Source organism: Chaetodon trifascialis, chromosome 17, assembly GCF_039877785.1.
Source record: "Chaetodon trifascialis isolate fChaTrf1 chromosome 17, fChaTrf1.hap1, whole genome shotgun sequence".
NCBI lineage: Eukaryota > Metazoa > Chordata > Actinopteri > Chaetodontiformes > Chaetodontidae > Chaetodon > Chaetodon trifascialis.
Window position 1 is genome coordinate 10,590,766 of NC_092072.1, and position 18,729 is coordinate 10,609,494.

At 41.4% G+C, this 18,729-nt stretch overlaps 1 protein-coding gene across 2 annotated transcripts; it reads right to left on the minus strand.

Annotated features, from left to right (window-relative positions):
* Window positions 1-365: 365 nt before the first annotated feature.
* ncaldb (neurocalcin delta b) lies at window positions 366-18,343 on the minus strand. Of its 2 annotated transcripts, none has more exons than XM_070984762.1 (4): window positions 18,172-18,343; window positions 5,749-6,176; window positions 3,102-3,207; window positions 366-2,509 (listed from the first exon to the last, which is right to left on the minus strand). In XM_070984762.1, exons 2-4 carry the CDS (start codon window positions 6,124-6,126, stop codon window positions 2,415-2,417), a joined length of 579 nt encoding a protein of 192 aa, XP_070840863.1. In that variant the 5' UTR covers window positions 6,127-6,176; window positions 18,172-18,343; the 3' UTR covers window positions 366-2,414. The 2 variants fall into 2 exon arrangements, with proteins under 2 accessions (XP_070840863.1, XP_070840864.1); XM_070984763.1 differs by having other exon boundaries at window positions 5,749-6,173; window positions 18,172-18,340.
* Window positions 18,344-18,729: the final 386 nt, after the last annotated feature.

Sequence of the window (18,729 nt, forward strand, 5' to 3'; positions counted from 1 at the left end):
TTAGTTTGCCAGATATTTGATCATATACCAAAGCAGACAAATTAAACTTTTTGACCCAATGATGGTGATAGTCAAGGGATCATCAAATCTATTTCAGTGCAGCCTGTGTGAAATTTGAATGTGTGCACCAAATTACGTGGTAATCTGTCCTCTAACTTTTCATCCAAAACCAATATGATGGTGTTGTTCGAGGAAAAGTTGAAGACAGTCATCAAAATTTATGCTTAAGGAGGAACCATTGAATTTAATAGCAATCCACGCAATAGTTACCAACATTACCATCCCTTCAGCCACGCTGCCTGCATGGCTAATCATATATTTATTACATGCTACACTATGTCTATACTATATGAAAGGCAATGAGCCATTTTCCCATTTTGTCTTTATTTGAATAACAAAATGGACATCCTACACAGAACACATAATGCAAGTTAACAATACAAAATCTACAAAATGATACAGTGACAAAGTTTTTTGTTCGACAGGTAACAACTGTACAGTATAAATGGATACAATACTGTGATTTTTCTTGTATTTAATTCATCTACATTTGGCACTTGACCACAAGATGCTATTGAAGTGAAATGTTAGACTGAAGTACCTGATCACCTACTTGAAATGTGCATAAGCCCAGTGAATTCATCACGACTGTATCTGTCCCCAAAGTCACCATTTGTCCGTCTGTGAAGACTACTGTATCTTATGGTGGTTTTCAGACCAGTAAGGAGAGGCAGATGTAAATTAAGCAGAAAGGAAACAGTGGAGAGCTTTCAGTAAATTCTGCAAAAACACAGTGGGGTTTGGTGGATGCTGCTGTTACTCCCTACCAACGTCAGTGCTTTGTTCTGTTAAATGTCTGTTGCCGTGTGTCATAGTCATAAATACATCTATAATCTCCATCGTCACAGTAGGACTTAAACTGCCTTACTATTACTGTTGAATCTGAAATAAATTTGATGCTCATGAGGAACAAAATGTGCACATTCAAGAGATGTAAAGTCACATTTGCACAAAACTTGAGATTTGCAGATGTAACTGTTGCACTTTAATGACGGGCACACCATTCAGAGACTGTTTAGACACCATCTATGCACAGTTCAAGAAAACTTAATGACTGCCAAATGTTTACTGGCTTCCTGGGAAATATGTCAGCACTGAGGGGGGCTCTCAACGAAGCAGTGGATATGCACAGCTGAATTGATAGCAATATGTGTGGTCCTCTCCTTTTTAACTTCTCTATCATAAATATGAGGGAATATACTGTACAACATCCTTTCATATCATATTCGTCAAGTAAAAGAAAATAAAATGTCATCAATCATCACATTTCAATAATTTATACGTCAAAATTTTAAAGTAAATTTCTTCCGTTGCAGCACATCGCCACAATGTTTTCACAAAGTAAAAGAATATATAAGCACAAACTATATATTCATGTAACATCTAACTTTCTTTTTTTGCTGATACACTTGATGAACCATAGTTAAAGAAAATGAATCACAGCTCTTATATTTTATATGCATATGTCAAGTTCATGGATTAGTCAGTAAAATGTTAATGTGTGTGTGTCGATTTGCGTGAGTGTGTGTGGACACAGAACTTGGCAGAAAAAGTCACTTTCAAAAGAACAGATGGTTGTGATCTGTCATCAAAATAATCCCCTTCATTTAGAAATATGAGTCAGTTTTGGTTCGATGTAACATTCCTCCAAAATATACATTAAAAAAAAATCCTTTCTAAAACTACATTTTCCAGATCTCCTGTCTACATAAACCATACTGTAAGATGTGAACATTTGTAGTCCTCACACACTTCATTTCATCCAGTGTTAACATGGAGTTAGACTGCAATACTTTGTAAAGATCTGTCTGTCATCACAAAACAACCCGAGTCAGTTAAAGCCAACACAATGAACATGATTTCCTTTATGTAAGGAACAATGCTTTAAAAATAATAAAAGAATAAAAAGAAACAGCGAGCTTGGATTCGGCTCAACGTACCTCAAGAATCTGTTGGATTATCCTCGCTGGCTGGCGTCTCAGACAGAGATAGCACAGCTTTGATTCAGTGTTTAATGAGTCTTTGATGGGATTTCAGTCCTTTGGGTTATATTTGTACTGTAATGAGACCCACGTTGTCTATAGCTTTTCAGCAGCATAGAGGCACATGTACAGTATGTGCATGTGAGCGTCTGAAAGATTATATATGCATCATGCTTCGGTATTTGCAGTATGTACAGTTGCATGCTGGCTATATATGAGTATGTGAGTGCGTGTGTGTGTATGTGTGTATGTGTGCATGTGCCTCTATAGCTCAAGTGATCAAATGTCAGCAATCTCAAGTGGGTCAAGGGGGGAGAGATTTTTTTTAAATGTGTTAAATCAATCAACCTTCGATGGGAAAAGTCCAGTTTTCTACTGCCCAGCACTGCTGGGATCGCACTGAAGCAGCCGGACAATGGAGGGATCGTTCTTCGCTCCCTCAACAAACTCCTCAAGGGACAGTTTACCTGAGAGAGAGAGAGAGACAGATTACAGCTTATTGTCTTACGTATCCGTTGCAGCAGATCTAAGCTGATCAACAATAGACCAACTGAAAACAGAGAGCACTTATCTTCCTTGGGGTTTTAAATCTTATTTGTTGCAATAAGTTTTTTTCCTCTTCAGTTTATTAATTTAATTAAATGCTTCAGTGTTGCCAGATTTTTTGTGTCTTTTTACTGCAATGGGGGGGTTTGGGTGCTTGTGATCATTTGGCCTTTCTAAGTATTATTTGGCTGGCCTCCCACGACGAAAAGTTAGGCTGCATTCCCATAAATTGGCCCAAATTCTCCTCTGTGTGGGATGAGTATGGAGAGTTATGATGTTTAATGTGATATTATCCACGGAGACCAGAGCCAAATTGGGCTCTTTCATGATAACTGGGCTGGTTCGAGACTCTGATCGAGCTATTCTGTGTCAGCCAAACCTGGCAACTCTGGATGTGATTAGGCTGATTGAAAACTGTAGAATAATATCTGATGGGCCACTGCTTTCACAGAATACATTTCCAAAGTTTAAATTACATTCAGATACAAAGACGGCCATCTGAGGAAGGCTTACCATCTCGGTTTGTGTCCATCTGCCTGAAGATCTTGTCTGTGCGTTTCTCAGGCGTAGACTCATCCTCAGGCATCTTCATCACAGAGGAAACCATTTTGTAAATAGCCTGAAGGCAAAAGAGAGTGAGAACTCATTATCATGAATACTAGCGTGGACTCCAGAATGAGCCAATTAAAGCTTTGTCTGACTGTGTTGTGTTGTGTGTTGTGTTGACTTTTCAGACCAATAAAACACTTTGCATCCTTGCTGTGTGCATGTGAAGGATAAGTTGCTGTCAGGTGATGTTGTGACCTTGGGAAAGGGGCATGTGAGACAAATCGATGATGATTGATGATGCATGAGGTGACCAATCATCTGCAACTTCGTGATAAGTTGTAGCTATAGTTTTCTAGAGGTTTTTAATGCATTTTACTGTCTTATGTCTGCAAAGATTTTTTTTGAGGGCCCAGTAGAGAAACACAGAGTTAAGCCACTTTAATAACACCGCCTTCCTTGTGTAGATGTCTCACATGACAACAAATGATAGACACGACGAACACATAGCATACAGACTGATCACATTTCGATCAGTTATTCCGTCCAGAAGCCCGACTGCAAGGTTGTATGAAGCAATGTTGCATCAGCTGGATTGCTGCAACGTGCAGAGGAAGAAAGCATCTCACTGAAATATATATAAGAGCCATCAAACAACTTATCTCTTCTGGGAGGAAGAGAGATAAAGGATTACTTTCATTTATGTTTGGCTCTGGGGCCTGATATGACTGCACTGAAACAAACAGGAAGTGTTCATGCCTAAAAGACTTAGTTCAGGTTGTTAAATAGACGATAAATAAAGAAAAGTGAATATGTTCCGAGATATTTAAAGCGGACTATTAATATTGCTGCAAATGTTTTCCAACTGGTGACGCCTGCATGACTCTTCCTGCCTTCATTCCTTCAATCCGTCTATTTGACACTTTAACCTTGGAAAGTGTGAAATATTCCTCATAATGATGAAGGATTTGTCAGATCATCGGTCCAAACAGCAAAGCACCAGGGCAGCTGTGTACATCTGCCTCCATCTCACACACTCGCACGCACGCACGCACGCACGCACATCGATAGTGGTAGGGCTGAAGGTATCAGTTACTTTCGTTATCAGTTAGTGAGCATATTGATTTGTTTTAATTAGTCAATCTATAAAATTAAAGACGTCTGACCAGCAGCCACAAATATTTAATTATGTATAATGATTTAAAATGGGCAGCTCTGAGTCGGTGAGAAAGGCTAATCAGCAAATGGCATTGGGAGTGGATGAATGAATAATTAATTCTAATAAATCTCTGTTGGGAAATGTGTTTTTTGGGATGTTCAGATATAATTATCTTAAGGCTAAAATGATACTATTATTTTACTGCTAATTTGACAGCTGTACTGACGAAGATACCAAAGCTGAAACTATTAGTAGATTAAATCGATTGATTCATTAAGTAAAAATGCCTCATTACAGCTTTTTGAAATCTGAAGACGTCGCCCTGAATTCTGGTTAAACATGATTTTTTTTTTACTTCCTTTCACGGATGTGGGAAGTAGGGATGTTGAGGGGGCTGCAGCACTCCCTAAAATCAAGACAAAACTTGTGTTTTTCCTCTTTCTTTGTTTGTGCCAGGAAAGAGGTTTTACTTTCTTTTTTATCTGTTAATTATCAGTTTGTGTAGTCTATTTATAATAGTTCCTGTAAAGTGATGCGACTTGCAGCAGCTTCCCTAATGCTACACACTGCGCTGGAATTTTGTTGCACAGCTTTCAGTTGGGACTCTTAGCACCAGTGTGAGATTTTATAGACTAAACAATCAGTTAAAAAATTTAGAGATTAATCGATGATGAAGATAATCATTAGCTGTAGCCCAATATTCGGATTGATGGATATTTTGCTAATGCATCAAGGCATAAACACAACGGCTCACTTTACACAGACACACTGTAAATACAGAATGGGATTACATGTTCTTTGGCTGCTCAATTTAGCACCATGATGTGTGATGTAACAACATGTGTAAGGGATTGCTGGTGTGTGTGTTTGTGTGTGTCTAAAGCTCTGGCAGAAGTCTGAACCATTTATCCAATAAGATGAGGAGCATGTGTGAGAGTATTTATTGTAAAGTGACTCTGGAGCTGCTGAGGAAACGATGGGGGGGGGGGGGGGGGGGGGGGTGTTGGGCTGCTCTTCCCAGAACCGCACAGTTGCTGGATGTAGTGCTGAGTCAATACGAGGATCAGAGGACGGCCGCTCCCTTCTAGAAGTGCACCACAGCCAAGTCTTATTTAGAGACGTCTGAGGGCCTGAAAGGAACTGCTGGTTTCTAAAATTACACAGCGGCTGGTTTTCCTGCTGTGGGCAGTCAAATGGTGCAGAACACAGAAGCAGATGGATATATGATGTAGCAGCTGGTGTGGATGGCTGAGCAAAATGTTGCTCCACTGCAGGAGTGGTTATAGGACCACAGAGCATGGTGCTACCATGATGGCATGCAACGGCCACTGAAGGCTATATAAAGCCTGTCTGAATGATTGAGAGAGCAAAGGATGGAGGGAAATAAAGATGGACAGAACTAAAACAGACACAGACCAAAAACAAAAACACACCAGACAATAACAGCAAACCCACCGTTACAATCTCCAGCATCTCTGCCTTGCTAATGTATCCGTTTCCGTCCAGGTCGTACATGCTGAACGCCCACTTCAGCTTCTGGTCCAGTCGGCCACGAGAGGTCACACTCAGGGCAATGATGAACTCCCTGAAGTCTATAGTCCCATCTCCATTGGCATCAAACGTGCGGAAGACGTGCTCAGCGAACTTGGAGGCGTCTCCGTAAGGGAAGAAGTTGGCGTAGATCTTCTTGAACTCCTCCATGGAGAGCGCGCCGCTGGGGCAGTCCCTCAAGAAACCCTTGTACCACTCGGTGATCTCGTGCTCGGTGAAGTCTGTGTTCTCCATCAGGTCCTGCATGACGTCGGGACGGAGCTTGCTGTTCTGTTTGCCCATGATCGCTGCTTCTGTTGAGGCTGTGGGTGATGTGAGGGCGACTTAGACTGCTGACAGTGAGGGGGAACAAGAGAGAGAGAGACGGAAAAGGGTTGTTAGAAATGACCCTCAGCCGTTTTGATACAAGAGGGGGAGGGAAGGAAGGACAGTGATGTGAAAACTCAAAAAGTATTCAAACATTTGCATGACTTAAAATCCAAAACAATAACTCACAAGACACACAAAAAAATACAGTCTAAACCTGCAGAAACTGACTTTTTGCCCACTTGGGGGCTGCCTCTTTAGCTACTAAAAACAAATGAAAGTAAACCAAGAACATATTCAACGGTGAGCTGGAGTGGCTTTAATCAAGATGCTACCATCTGTTAAAAAGCATGTAGGAAGTTTTGTGATGTCAAAGTGCCATAACATTACGTGTACCCGAGCTGTTAACATCACAGTGCTCTTATCACATCTAGAAGTGTTACCAGGTCCTGAGACTTCAAAGTCAACTGTTTGAAACTATCAACTCATGACTTCTAAAAGGGGAAACTGTACATGATGTAAAATATGTAAAAGCACCTACAGTATTCAACATAAACTGGGGATTACACGTGTACACATGAAGTGCAGTTATCTTCTTCACGAGAAAAAGCAAACGTGACCATAAAAAGCAACGACAAAAAGCAGTGGGATAAAGTAGACTATGTGTTCTCGTGCACATGCACAGCAAAGTTCAGTCTCCCATGCACCTGCGACACGAGACCACCACATTTTCATTGTGCACAACCACCAGAGATGCACAACTGCACACATGCCTACAGCGCAGCACACACACACTGTTGATAAGTGCATGCCAATATATCTGTGCACTGCAGATGCACCTTCCATTTCCTGCAGGAGCTACGAGGCTGATGCCTTGACACACATGTGCACATCCTCTGTATTAACAGTCAAGCTAGTTTGTTGACCCGGTTTGGGTTTTGATGAAGTGTTATAAAAGCTGCAGAACACACTATACTGTACAGAAGGAAACCTCAAGTAACTGAATGAGCCTACATACATGCTGGCCACAGAGCTGATTCAAGTTGGTACGCTTGACAAAAACCGCACCCCTCTGAGTGAGAAAGTGAAGAGGGGGCCTTAACACTCAACAGAGGATGTGGCTCATCGCTAATGTCCTTAGCACTTTCCCCTGTCAGGACTGCTGGCTGCTGCTGAGCTCTCCAGGCTAAAGACAGGAGGGAGGCTATTCTAAGCTTAGCTGAGGATAAGGACCGATAAAAACAGCGATGTCAGGCCAGGCCAAAGCAAATTACTGTGCAGGTAGCTTGTTCCAGGAGGGAAAGTAACGATCCGTCACCTCTGTGTTCCCAGCCTTTGTTTGTGGTTTTGCTTACTTTGTTTAAAGAGCTAAAATACGAAGGGGATAGTTAATAGAGGGAAAAGAAACAAACAAATATGTGTTTACCTTAGAACAACTAACCAAATATACCCTGAGCCTTTGTGTAAAGCATTAAGGCATCTATTTTCTCACTCACACAGGTACATGTTTAAATTCGGATGTCTACCAATACCACTGTTTACAATAACATTTGATTTGTCTAACGTTCGCTCTTTCAGCTGATCCAGTTCAAGGCTGATGAAGTGAGCATGAATGAAAAGTGTTACTACAGTGACAACTCAAGAAACACTTAAGCAAAACAGCAAACAAACATGCAACAAATACAAAAGTAGACAAGCAGAGGGGCTTGGAAACGGAACCAGTCTACACACACTCATTTAGCGATATTGGCATTTTAAGTGAAACTGTGTGACGAGCTGGATTTGTGAGCAAGTGGTTGCAGTTTGAATTAAACAGCCTGCATTTTCATTAGTTTTGTTTTAACTGCAAATGCGAGGGCTGTGCCTTTGTCTCCCTTTATTTCACACTCACATGTCCCATAAACAGCGAGCCATAATCCTTTAATTAACTCAGAGTAAACAAAGGGCTCTAGCAATGTGGCAGCCACCTCTAATGAGTTCCCTGCTATTACCTATAGTTCACGTCAATGCCAGCGTGAATGCTGGAGCGGCACGAGATGGTGATTAACACCTGTTTACACGCTCATCACTCCTGGAACAAAGCACGGCAGCAGCTACACAGCAGGGGTCCAATATGACCTGCTCGTATGCAGACTTGAGGTGTGTCTGCCTTTAAATTAGACAGAATGAACTGTCTAGACCTGAGAGGGGCAGCATGGGGGCTGTCTAAGGGACTGGAGTAATCATCCGTTTACACCTGGAATTAACATGCGGCTCGAGTTACCACTTATGATCAGATTCCACATCTCTGCTCCGTATGCAAGAAAGCGTGTACATCATTTCCATTTGCAAAGACCAAATGGGTTTTTGTTTTTACCCAGCAGCCCAACAGTAGAAGCAAATACATTTTTTTAAGAAAGAAAGAATAAATTTAAGTATAACATTTGCCGAATTTACGCAAAGGTCCAAATAATTAAGAATTTGTCGCAGACAGCATTTCACAAAGTTTGTAAAGTTGCTCTGACTAAGACAACTGACAAAATTGCTCAATTACTGAAGGGAGTCTAAAGACTTAGTAGGCTACATTTGGATTTTTTTTTTTACTGTTTTCTGATTTTTTTTTTTGGTATATCAGTCCATTAACTGGTAAAATAAATTACAGTTTAATCAACAACAAAATGTTAAAATAAATGTCATTTAAAGGCCTTGTAAAATAAACGTTGGACTATTCCTAACATGAACATTTGAAAGCACATGAAAACACCCATACACACACAGGCAGGTGTTTTTCATCACTCTGCCTGATTAGGCCTCTTCTCAGGACCATGCTTTACAGGTCTTTTTCACAGCAGACATTTTGACTTGTCAAACCCAGAAAGTACAGATTTAACACATAACACAGTGACTTTGTTGAATTTAAGTTTTACAGTCAGTCGTTCCAATGAACCAGCACGCATAAAACCCAGTGCACTTCATATACCTGTGCTTCTCCTGCTGTGACATGTCAAAAAAGTTTGCTTTGCTTTTCAACCTGAGCAGAGGTCTAATCAGTTAGAGTTATCTGAAACACCCGTGTAGGTGTGCAGCCATAAAAAATCATTGGTAATGTTTTTCCCTGAGAGGAAGATTGCATATTATCCATTACGGAGAGGCAAAATTTGAAGTCTTCAGGGTGTAACATCAAGAATTAGTGTCCCTGTTTTTGGCAGACTGTAAAACTGAAACAACTGAATTTGTCACTTGTTCAATTTAATTTTCCACATGACCGTGACAGAGGCTGTTAAGCAGCAGCACACAGCAAAACTAAGCAAACGAGGGGAGTTACATTTGTCTTCTCCTATATTCACTGTCCCAAAGGAGAAATTTGTCTTGCAGCCCGGTGAAACACAGAACGCACGAATCTGAAACTCGAAACATATGATGTCGATAAATAAAAACTAAACTATCACAGAACGCAGTGTATGTAAAATCCTCCGTCTATTCTGTAACTAAAAGACAACAATCTGACATTTTGCTGCAAGTTTATCATCAAGTCTATGAACTCTCAGAGGAGGAAAACCTCACCATGGCCACATCAGTTTTTATAGCTCTCATGCAGAGACTAAATGCCACGAGACAAGAAAAACCTGAGATCTGACAATCAGCAAACAACATCTGTCAGTTATTTGTGCCCAATCTCCAATTTTATTAAAATTCAGCTCCAACTGACATCACATTTATTCATCAAACCGTGCTGTTCAACAACCGACTAATTCATTTTAATGGTCTTATCTTCATCAGGGCGGTGCAACAGGTCGTTTATGGTTTCCTTATATACAGTCCAAAGTTTAAGCGGTCCGTATCTCACCATGAGCCCGCTTCACCTCACCAAATAAGTCACGCACACACTCGCACGTAGAGTAGACTCTCAGCTCACCATCCAGACCACCTTCACTCATGTCATTCATAACCTCATTCTTTGTCTGATGTGCTGACCAGGACACACCACCACATGCTGCACAATCTGCATTTTAATTGCTTAATGGATCAGGGAGCATTGGGATGATTATTGGGGCTGCGTTACCATGGCGACTGACCCATACAATCGCTCTTGCTTTTGGCAGAGGGGAGACAAAAGAAAAAAAACATATTACTTTACAGAGCGCCTTTGATTCACAATAGCATTTAATGACACGTTCTGTGCAGACTGACGGCTAATTGTTTGCTTTTAGCTGCCGTCCTCATTATGCAGACTCCTTTCAACCAGACTTAATGTGGAGGAACAGAGTCGACTAAAATGTGCCTCTGCCCATTACTCACGATGAGGACAGGAAGGTTAATTCATGCTGTTCTTAGTGGCTTTAGAACAACAACAACAACAACATGAGTTACATCCTAGATTCAGTCAAAATCTGACGTCTTCATGTGTGAAAAAGATTAGTTTCATCATCGAGTTAAAGATTTTTTTGCCCAATTGACTGATAGTTTAGTCGAAAAATGTCAGAAAAAAGCTCCCAGAGTGGGGACGAACAATTCATCTAAATATTATCGAAACTGCAGTACAGCCAAGTGCAATAACCAAACGTGTCACAACATACTGTTATAAATGAAGCACCGTGGTGCTGCAGAGACGCTCCGACCTATAAATCAAGTTCTCCAGATGTATAGGAACATGCTTGTTTACAGACGATGATACTAAACTGAAGATATTTGGGTTTTAGACTGTTGAATATGTCCCCTTAGGCTTTGAGAAATTATAATGCCCATTTTTCACCATTTTCTGGAGAAACTGGGGCTGACAGATTGATTAATCATAAAAATAATCATTAGTTGCGGCTCTATTGTAATATAATAACTGATCTTTGTCTCCTTCTGGATGCTCTGTCAGTACTACAAGCACGGTATTTTACTTATTTAAAACTTCTTGCTGGTTTTGCACGGCTGGGTGTAGTTTCTATGTGGAGTTTGCATGTTTCTCCCTGTGGGTTTTTGTTTCCTCCCACAGTCCTCATACATGCAGATGAGGTAAATATTCTTTGTTGTCAACTCTTTTCAATACCTGGAGACCTTTCAGCACAAATGTCTTCCTGTCCCACACGTTTCCTTAGTTTCATTTTACTCAAGTTCCCCTATTTAGCATCTATGAGAGGTATTCGAAAGACACATCTAATGAATGTAGGCACAGGAACAAACATAGAGGAGAGTGAACGTGATGCAGAGGAGGGTAAATCTGAACAGGAGACGGACGAGCCAGTTCAAAACCAGGAGTCACGTGGACGTGGTCTGGGTGCGAACCAGAGAACCGCACTTTGAAAATTTTGCTGCAGACCGCCCCCCAAAACAGACTCAAACACCACTTTAGCCTCTTTGACTACCTACGCAAGGATAATGTCAAACATGACTCATCTAAAATTTGCAGAAAGGTTCTGAATAAAAGGAGAAAAATAATCAAATATGAATAAGTACCTTTTATTTCACGAGTATTCAACGTGTGATAAGAAATAGGCCTTTCCATGTGGTCATTTTATACAAACTATTCACTGAGTTCGTAGAAAATGTGCTTTATTGTGATGCGCATTGTTATCTGGCTATGAAATGACCCATTTCAGGATATGAGCCCCGTGTGTAATACACCATTTATTAAACGTTTATGTACTGCTTGTATAATAAAGTGTTACCTGGCCGCCCTCTCTTCTGGCTGAAGGTTTCAGCTTATTTTAAAAGCAGAAATGACGCGATGAGAGCTCAGACCTCCACTGAACATCCCTTCAACAAGTCACCCAAAGAATCCAGCTATTTCTAGCTCCCAGAGATCACTGCCTACAATTAACCGTTAAGACTCTTACCTGCCGTGGCTGCTGCTGCTGGCAGACCTTTGATGGCACTCTTACATAACCGAGGCTTTGTCAAGTGGATGGGTCACATGGTGGAAGCCAAGTTTCTACCATCTCCTGAGGTCAGGACAAGCCAGTGAGAACCAGGGGCTGGTTTAACCTTCTGAGCGTGTCTGAGAGGAGCCTGAGATAGAGCTGATGGCCTCAGCCTGTGCAGGTATTAGCCAGCAGAGAACAGGCTGTCGCTTTCAGTTTCTAATGACACCAACAGAACACACAAGATCAACCTGCCGGGCTTACCTCCTAAAAACAACAACAAGCCCTGCTGCATCAACACAACATCATCAAATATATTCTTATCTGACAACTACAGAATGCAAAAAAGTCCAAATGGTATTCAATCATAGACAAATATTTCAGGCTGGGAACAATATGACCCCTGAGTTTGGTGCCAAGGCAGAAACAATACTTTTCTAGTACCTTAGTTTGGGTGAATGTGAACATGGTTCATCGCTTTTAACAATTCAACAAATTAGGGTTGCAGCAGTATGCCAATTTCACAGTATGCCATGTAATAAATAATGATCTCTCTTGTATTACTGTCATTAAAAATGTTCAGGACACAATGTTTTGTAAAACTAGTCTGTGAGAGGAAAAAATAAAGCCTTCTGTTTTCATTGTAATACAACTGACTGATGAGTAACTATTTGTGTGTGTGTGTGTGTGTGTGTGTGTGTGTGTGTGTGTGTGTGTGTGTGTGTGTGTGTGTGTCAATTATTGATTAATCACTGAAGTAATTTCCCCAAAATATTCACTGGTTCCAGCTTCAAAAACACGATGTTCTTGTTCTCTTAATCTTCTATGACTGACAAAGCAAGCAAAATGAACGAGTCCATTTAGACTCTGGGAAATTGTGGTAACATTTTGCAGACTAAATAATCGATTGGCTAATCGAGAAAATCACCAGCAGATTCAGTGATTATGAAAATAATGGTTAGTTGTAAGTAAACAAGCCTAAACAAACTCAGTCTTGCTGCGTGAATCCAAGGTCCTCCACGCCGCATTCATCCCAGAACATCTTGTTGAACTCTTACGTAACCGGCAGAAATCTCCATTTATATCCTGCAGGTAAATCTTAACCCAAGAGTCCCACAGATAATCCAAGAGCAGAGGGAGCAGAGGAGCGAGCTGGGGGGATGCAGATGGAGAGCCGAGCACAGATAGTGAGTTTATGAATGATACATTCATAATGCAATATGATCCATCTGTGACCGGGCTGCACAGCTGAGGGCACTCATTCTCCACCTAACAGCCAGGCACTTATTAGACCTGCAAGATCTGCAATCTGATACTCACACACTCAGGTGAAAATTAAATAATCATGTTTCTTTTCGGCTGTGGAAAGATATTAAAACTGACAACTTTCTCCATCTCAGATTCGGCAGGTTCATCTGGGACGAGCTGGAACAACCGGAGAGATTCGATTTCTGGCCCCACCACACAAACACACATGATTTTTGAGGACTGCAGCATCACAACCGCTCTCTTTATTCTCTGCTCTTTAAGCGAGTAATTTATCAGTCATCCTGTTCTGCATCATCTGTATTTGATTAACACAACAGGTTTGCAGCATGCGGTTTAGCATTAAAACGTGTGCTGCAATAAAACTGGTTAAAACTGTTTTATATGTTGTTCTTGGGTCTACAAGAAAGCCATGTTGTGGTCATCTGTTTTGAGAAGTCCTCACTCACTCCATGTAATCTGCTTTGAACAGCACTGTAATGTCAGATTGTGAATAGTCATATTTTCAGTTTCGTGGAGAGATTTTTTCCGAAGGCTGCTGCACCACACTTGTCAGAGTCAGAGGGATGGAGCAGCTCATATTCCACACTGGGAGAGAAACAAAGCAGCTGGCAGATCTGCAATGTTTCTGCAAGCTTGTTTCATATCCTTTAGGTTTCGTCTGAAGCCTCTCAGCCTCACTGGGATAGACTGACCTTTGGTGCATGAAAACATACTGACAAACCAAACAGCGGAGCCTTGTAAGACCACACGTTTAACCTTTAACATTTTATTCAAAGGATCAGTAACAGTGTCATTAAAGTAAAGGGCTGGATGGCAAAAACTGACAAGGCAGTAAATTTTCTACTAACGCTCATGAGATCCTACAGCGGATCAAAGATGTTTTTACCTCAAACATAAATCTCATCTCGCCGCATGAGAGTATGTCGACCATCAGCACGTCAAAGTCACAAACCAGCTGAAAGTAGCCTGTTGTCGGCAGCTGAGCACAGACAGCTTGCACAGTATGTGTTATAAAAACTGCAAAAATGTCCAACGAGTGAAATGAAAAAAGGGTTAAAATGTTTCAGCCATCCCTCTCATAAGTCTGCCATGTATGAACTAAGAGGTGTTTGGACTTGCTGGTTTCTCACTTCTACCACTTTGGCTCAAATTTTACAAGATCCAAAAGTGATGACCTGAAGCTCTCCAGGCCCCCCTTGACATCTAAAAATGTGTCTTTGAACATCTTCTGGCTACCGCGATCACATGTCTGATTGGCAGCACATTTCAAACCAACCATCGAACGCTGCTGCAGCACCACATAGCTGTGGGAGCGCCCGTGCTCACGTTACAAGTACCGTGCCGGGTGCTGTTCGCCGTGGCGTGCTTTAGTGGCTCCTTGAATATCTCACTGCAACCCTATCTCCTGTGTTATTTATTGTAAGGTCAGAGCTGGTCCACTGTTGGTCCAGCCTGTCCCAGAGTCAGCAGAAGGTCTGTCCTGTTGCCATCAGGAAAACAAACGAGGCTAAGAAAGTGACAAAATTGTCAAATTTGGACTAAATCTGATCACAATAAGTTCAACAAAAGTTGTGAAAGTTTAGTAGCAATTAAGCAAACTAAATTTAATCAGTGAGGCTGATGTCCTAATTCTCTGTTTATCAGAGACCCAGACCAACAGTCTGGGGGTCAATACCCAAACAATTAGTTGATTAATCGATTGATCAACTGAAAACAAAACTAATCAACGCTCTCTGGTTTCAGCTTCTCAAAAATAAGGATTTTTTGAACTGTGGGTCGGAAAAGTCAAGCAATGTGGAGATGTCAGCTTGTACTATGAGAAACTGAGATGACCATTTTTTCATGATTATTTGACATTTCATACAGTAAACGATAAATCGAGAAAAAAATCAGCTAATCGATAATGACAATAATCATTAGCTGCGGCCCTGATGCAGTTTTGCAGCTTCCTCCACACGAGTGCCAACAGAAGACATTTTCAGATCAAACTCAACACACTAAAACACAAACTAAAAATATCCACCGCTTCTTCCGACACTAACTAATGTTTGTGTTTATTGCAATGCCACCTTTCTTACAGCCTCTCGCTGTCATTCAGCGGACATCAGTGGAGTCTGAACACCGATGAATGCCTCAACACATCTGGCACAGAAATACAGAAAAACGCCCAGAAAAGCACCAACTGAACTACAGGCTTCAAGCGCATTTTCAAAAAAACAGCTCCCTTGATAATGCCTTAAACAATTTCTCTCCTTCTGCAAGTGTTGGTCAAAATCCCATCCACGCTGCCTTTGAGAAACCTGAGGCAGCAATGTCATCATAATGCAGCACACATGAGCTCCCATTGTCAGCCGGAGAGCTTCGTGCGTCAAGGCGCTGCAGAAAACCACAATCATGACAGAGAAGCCATTATGAGGGAGCGAATGAGAACAAGATAAAAAAGTGTCACTGACAACAACTGCAAGAAGGCAGGCAGAGCTGCTGCAGAACAGACTCGGGATTGGACAAACACACACATGCACACACTCGCAGCAAATTGCCACTGATTGCACGAGGAGGATGCTGTTTACTTTGCACTGAATATCTAAATGTGCCTCTCTCTGAAACAGCCTGTTGTAAAGACAAAGGCTGCAGAGATGGAAATGTCAATCTGTCTGATGACTAAACAACTCCCACCCCCCTCTGCCAGTGATATCTGCTGCACAGCATGTATGAGATGCAGCTTTCTATGCAAACTGTTATCCGTGTGACAGGCCAGAATCTCTTCTCTTTCTGTCTCACTCTTTATCTCAGCATCTGAAGCTCTCCCTTGCTCCTTCCTCCTTCAGTTAAATCCTCCACTCATCCTCCCTTTCTCCTAAACACTCTCCCCGTCCGCTTCCTCTCAAAAGGTCTAATTCAATCCAAAAGAGCACTGACTGCAGCCCAGACGAGCATAACTACAGAGGACGCTGCCACTGTGGTCACTGTGGCCCAAACAAACCCGCAAGACACCCACGCCGCCGAAAATAGGACATCTGTTCAAATTTAGCGTACATTTGTAAAAGTTCAGCATCTTGAAATGTTTGCAGGGATGCTGTTGACACCAAGGGGGCTATTATCTCGACTCCACCCTTGCGTCAGCACCTCTGCAGGTCTTTACATTTTCTTGCTATGTTGTGTTGGCTGCCTGAGGAAGAGGAGGAGCTGGACAGTTTCAGTTTTGGTCGAAATTTCCTAAAATCATATCAAATGTTTGGAAACCGCAGAGCTTCAAAGATCAGGTGCCATTTCAGAGACTGTGCGTCAGTAGTAGTTTTCTGTTTTCTCTGTGCGAGTGAACCTACCTCCTCTCACTTCCTGCATCTACATTTTTCATTTGATCCGATGAACTTTTCATTTGCATTTCTCCTTCTGTGTCCACTCATGTCATTTCACATCCGCGCCCGCTCTGATCACTTGGTGAACACTTCACAGGGACCACTAGAGGAAATTCAGCCATGACAGGTTCTTGTTTACATCCCACATCAAAAGCAAACCAATGGCACTCAATTACCACAAGCCACCAACCTAAAAAAGTAAATTTGCACAGCGGCCAGTGAGGTCCCTTAATTCAACAAGCCACTTCGAAAAAGCAGCAATCTTATATTCAGTCCTTTTAATCCTCAGTCCTACTTTAGCTCAAACCTGAAACCAATAAAAGCCTACGATAAAGCAATTTAATGTAAAGACGATTTTCAGTATTGACGGATTTGTCAAATATTGTTTATTTATTAAGTCTATATGCTGTAAAACATAATGTATAAATAAATCCTCCTATAAATCCTCCTGCACGCTTGACTATCTGTCAAGCAACTGCTTCAGTACTACTTATAAATAAAAATATACATATAAATTGAATATGTTCGGATCTGGGACTGTGATCAGATTAAAAAAATTTTTAAAAATAATAATTATAATGTAAGAATGACTGAAAATAATGAAATGTTATACTCTATTCAAAAGCATGTCTGAAACGTCACATGTGTCTTGTAATATGTCCTGTCCTGCAGTCTTTTTACTATTTTCAGACAAGTCATTGACAGATTATCTCCTAGTGAAAATTACTGTTCTTCGCTGCAGCCCTATGACAAAGAAAAGCTACACATCTTCATATTTAAGATGCTGAAACCTGCAAATGTTTAACACGCGTCCTTGACACACGATTAATAGATGATGAAAATCACTGATGATGAATTTTCTTAGCATTGATCTATTTACTTGTCTTTGTTTCTGAATTTCTGACCCAAGACTGTCAGCTTATTCCAGTGAAAACTCGCCTCACTGCTACCATAATGTTACTGTACCCTGACTCAACAATGAGGGTTAGGATCACAGAGTCTACCAGGGATTCATTCACAGAAAGACAAACATTTCAACTCATTTGTCAGGGCAAAGCACCACCAGTCCAATACCGCCACCTCCGCTCCCCTGCTTTAATCCACTGACTGACTGATATGTATTTGCTGAAATGAGATACCCTACCTCACTCAGCCCTGTGTGCTGGCAGCACTCATTTTTCACTTCCTGCCCTCACTCAATGCTACAATAAGGTATGAAGCGTGTAAAGACAGCGAACGCATCACCGGCTCCTCTGAGGGTTCATTTGGGACAGAGAAGGCAGCCTCATCCGATTAGAAATCTAGGTAAAGCTTTATCCGCTGCTAGCATCTTGTAACGCTGCTGCACTGCAAAGTTATGGAAGAAAATGTGTAAATACTGTTATATTACACAGACGAATAACAGTGCTAGCATGGGGTTTCTAGCTGGAAAGTGACTGCTGCAACCTGTGAACGCATCCCACCTGGGCTGCACGCGACAACAGCCAAAAAAGAAAAAAAGAAAAAGTAACAGGAAGCTGACAAACTGCGAAGGAAGAACGGACACAACATTAGCGACAACTTACCTCGCTTTAAAGTTGCTGCGGAGGACCTGTTAAAAGTCTCTCTAATAGTCCATTACCTCGCGTCACCGGTGCGAACGGTAAAAGTTTCAGAGACGACAAACAGGGGAGCAACAGGTTGCAGGAGCCACACAGGAGCTGGAGTTTCCCGGCTGCTCTCGGTCCAAACTCTGCCAAGCTGTTTCCTGAGCCGCGGCACAGACTCTGCTTGTGACGTCAGGACTGCTCGTCACGTGATGCGGCGGCGGCCTATGGGAAGCCACGTTGTCCTGGCAACAAGGCAGCCTGGACAGCGATTAGTATAAAACTACACAGAAGTAAGCAATTTTTTTATTGGCGAATAAATTATTTAAAGATAAATACTAGTGGTTTGCCTTGTTTTTAAAATATCTTAGACGTAAGAGGAAAAATGTAATATTAAACAGTGATGTTGTGTTGCTGTTTGGCACATACCAGCTACATTACTATTTATATTTGTTCTATAGCTTCTCCTGTGTTTCCTGTGCTCTCCTGTTTTTATATCTCTTCATAGCTTTAATTTCATTTTGATTTACGGTGTAC

What these genes read in the sequence shown, in the direction of transcription:
- ncaldb (XM_070984762.1), bottom strand. Translation starts at nt 6,126, where the DNA reads ATGGGCAAACAGAACAGCAAGCTCCGTCCCGACGTCATGCAGGACCTG. An exon ending in AGATGCTGGAGATTGTAACG is followed by an intron (nt 3,208 to 5,748) that starts GTGGGTTTGCTG and finishes TTTTGCCTTCAG; the next exon opens with GCTATTTACAAAATGGTTTC. An exon ending in GATGGACACAAACCGAGATG is followed by an intron (nt 2,510 to 3,101) that starts GTAAGCCTTCCT and finishes TCTCTCTCTCAG; the next exon opens with GTAAACTGTCCCTTGAGGAG.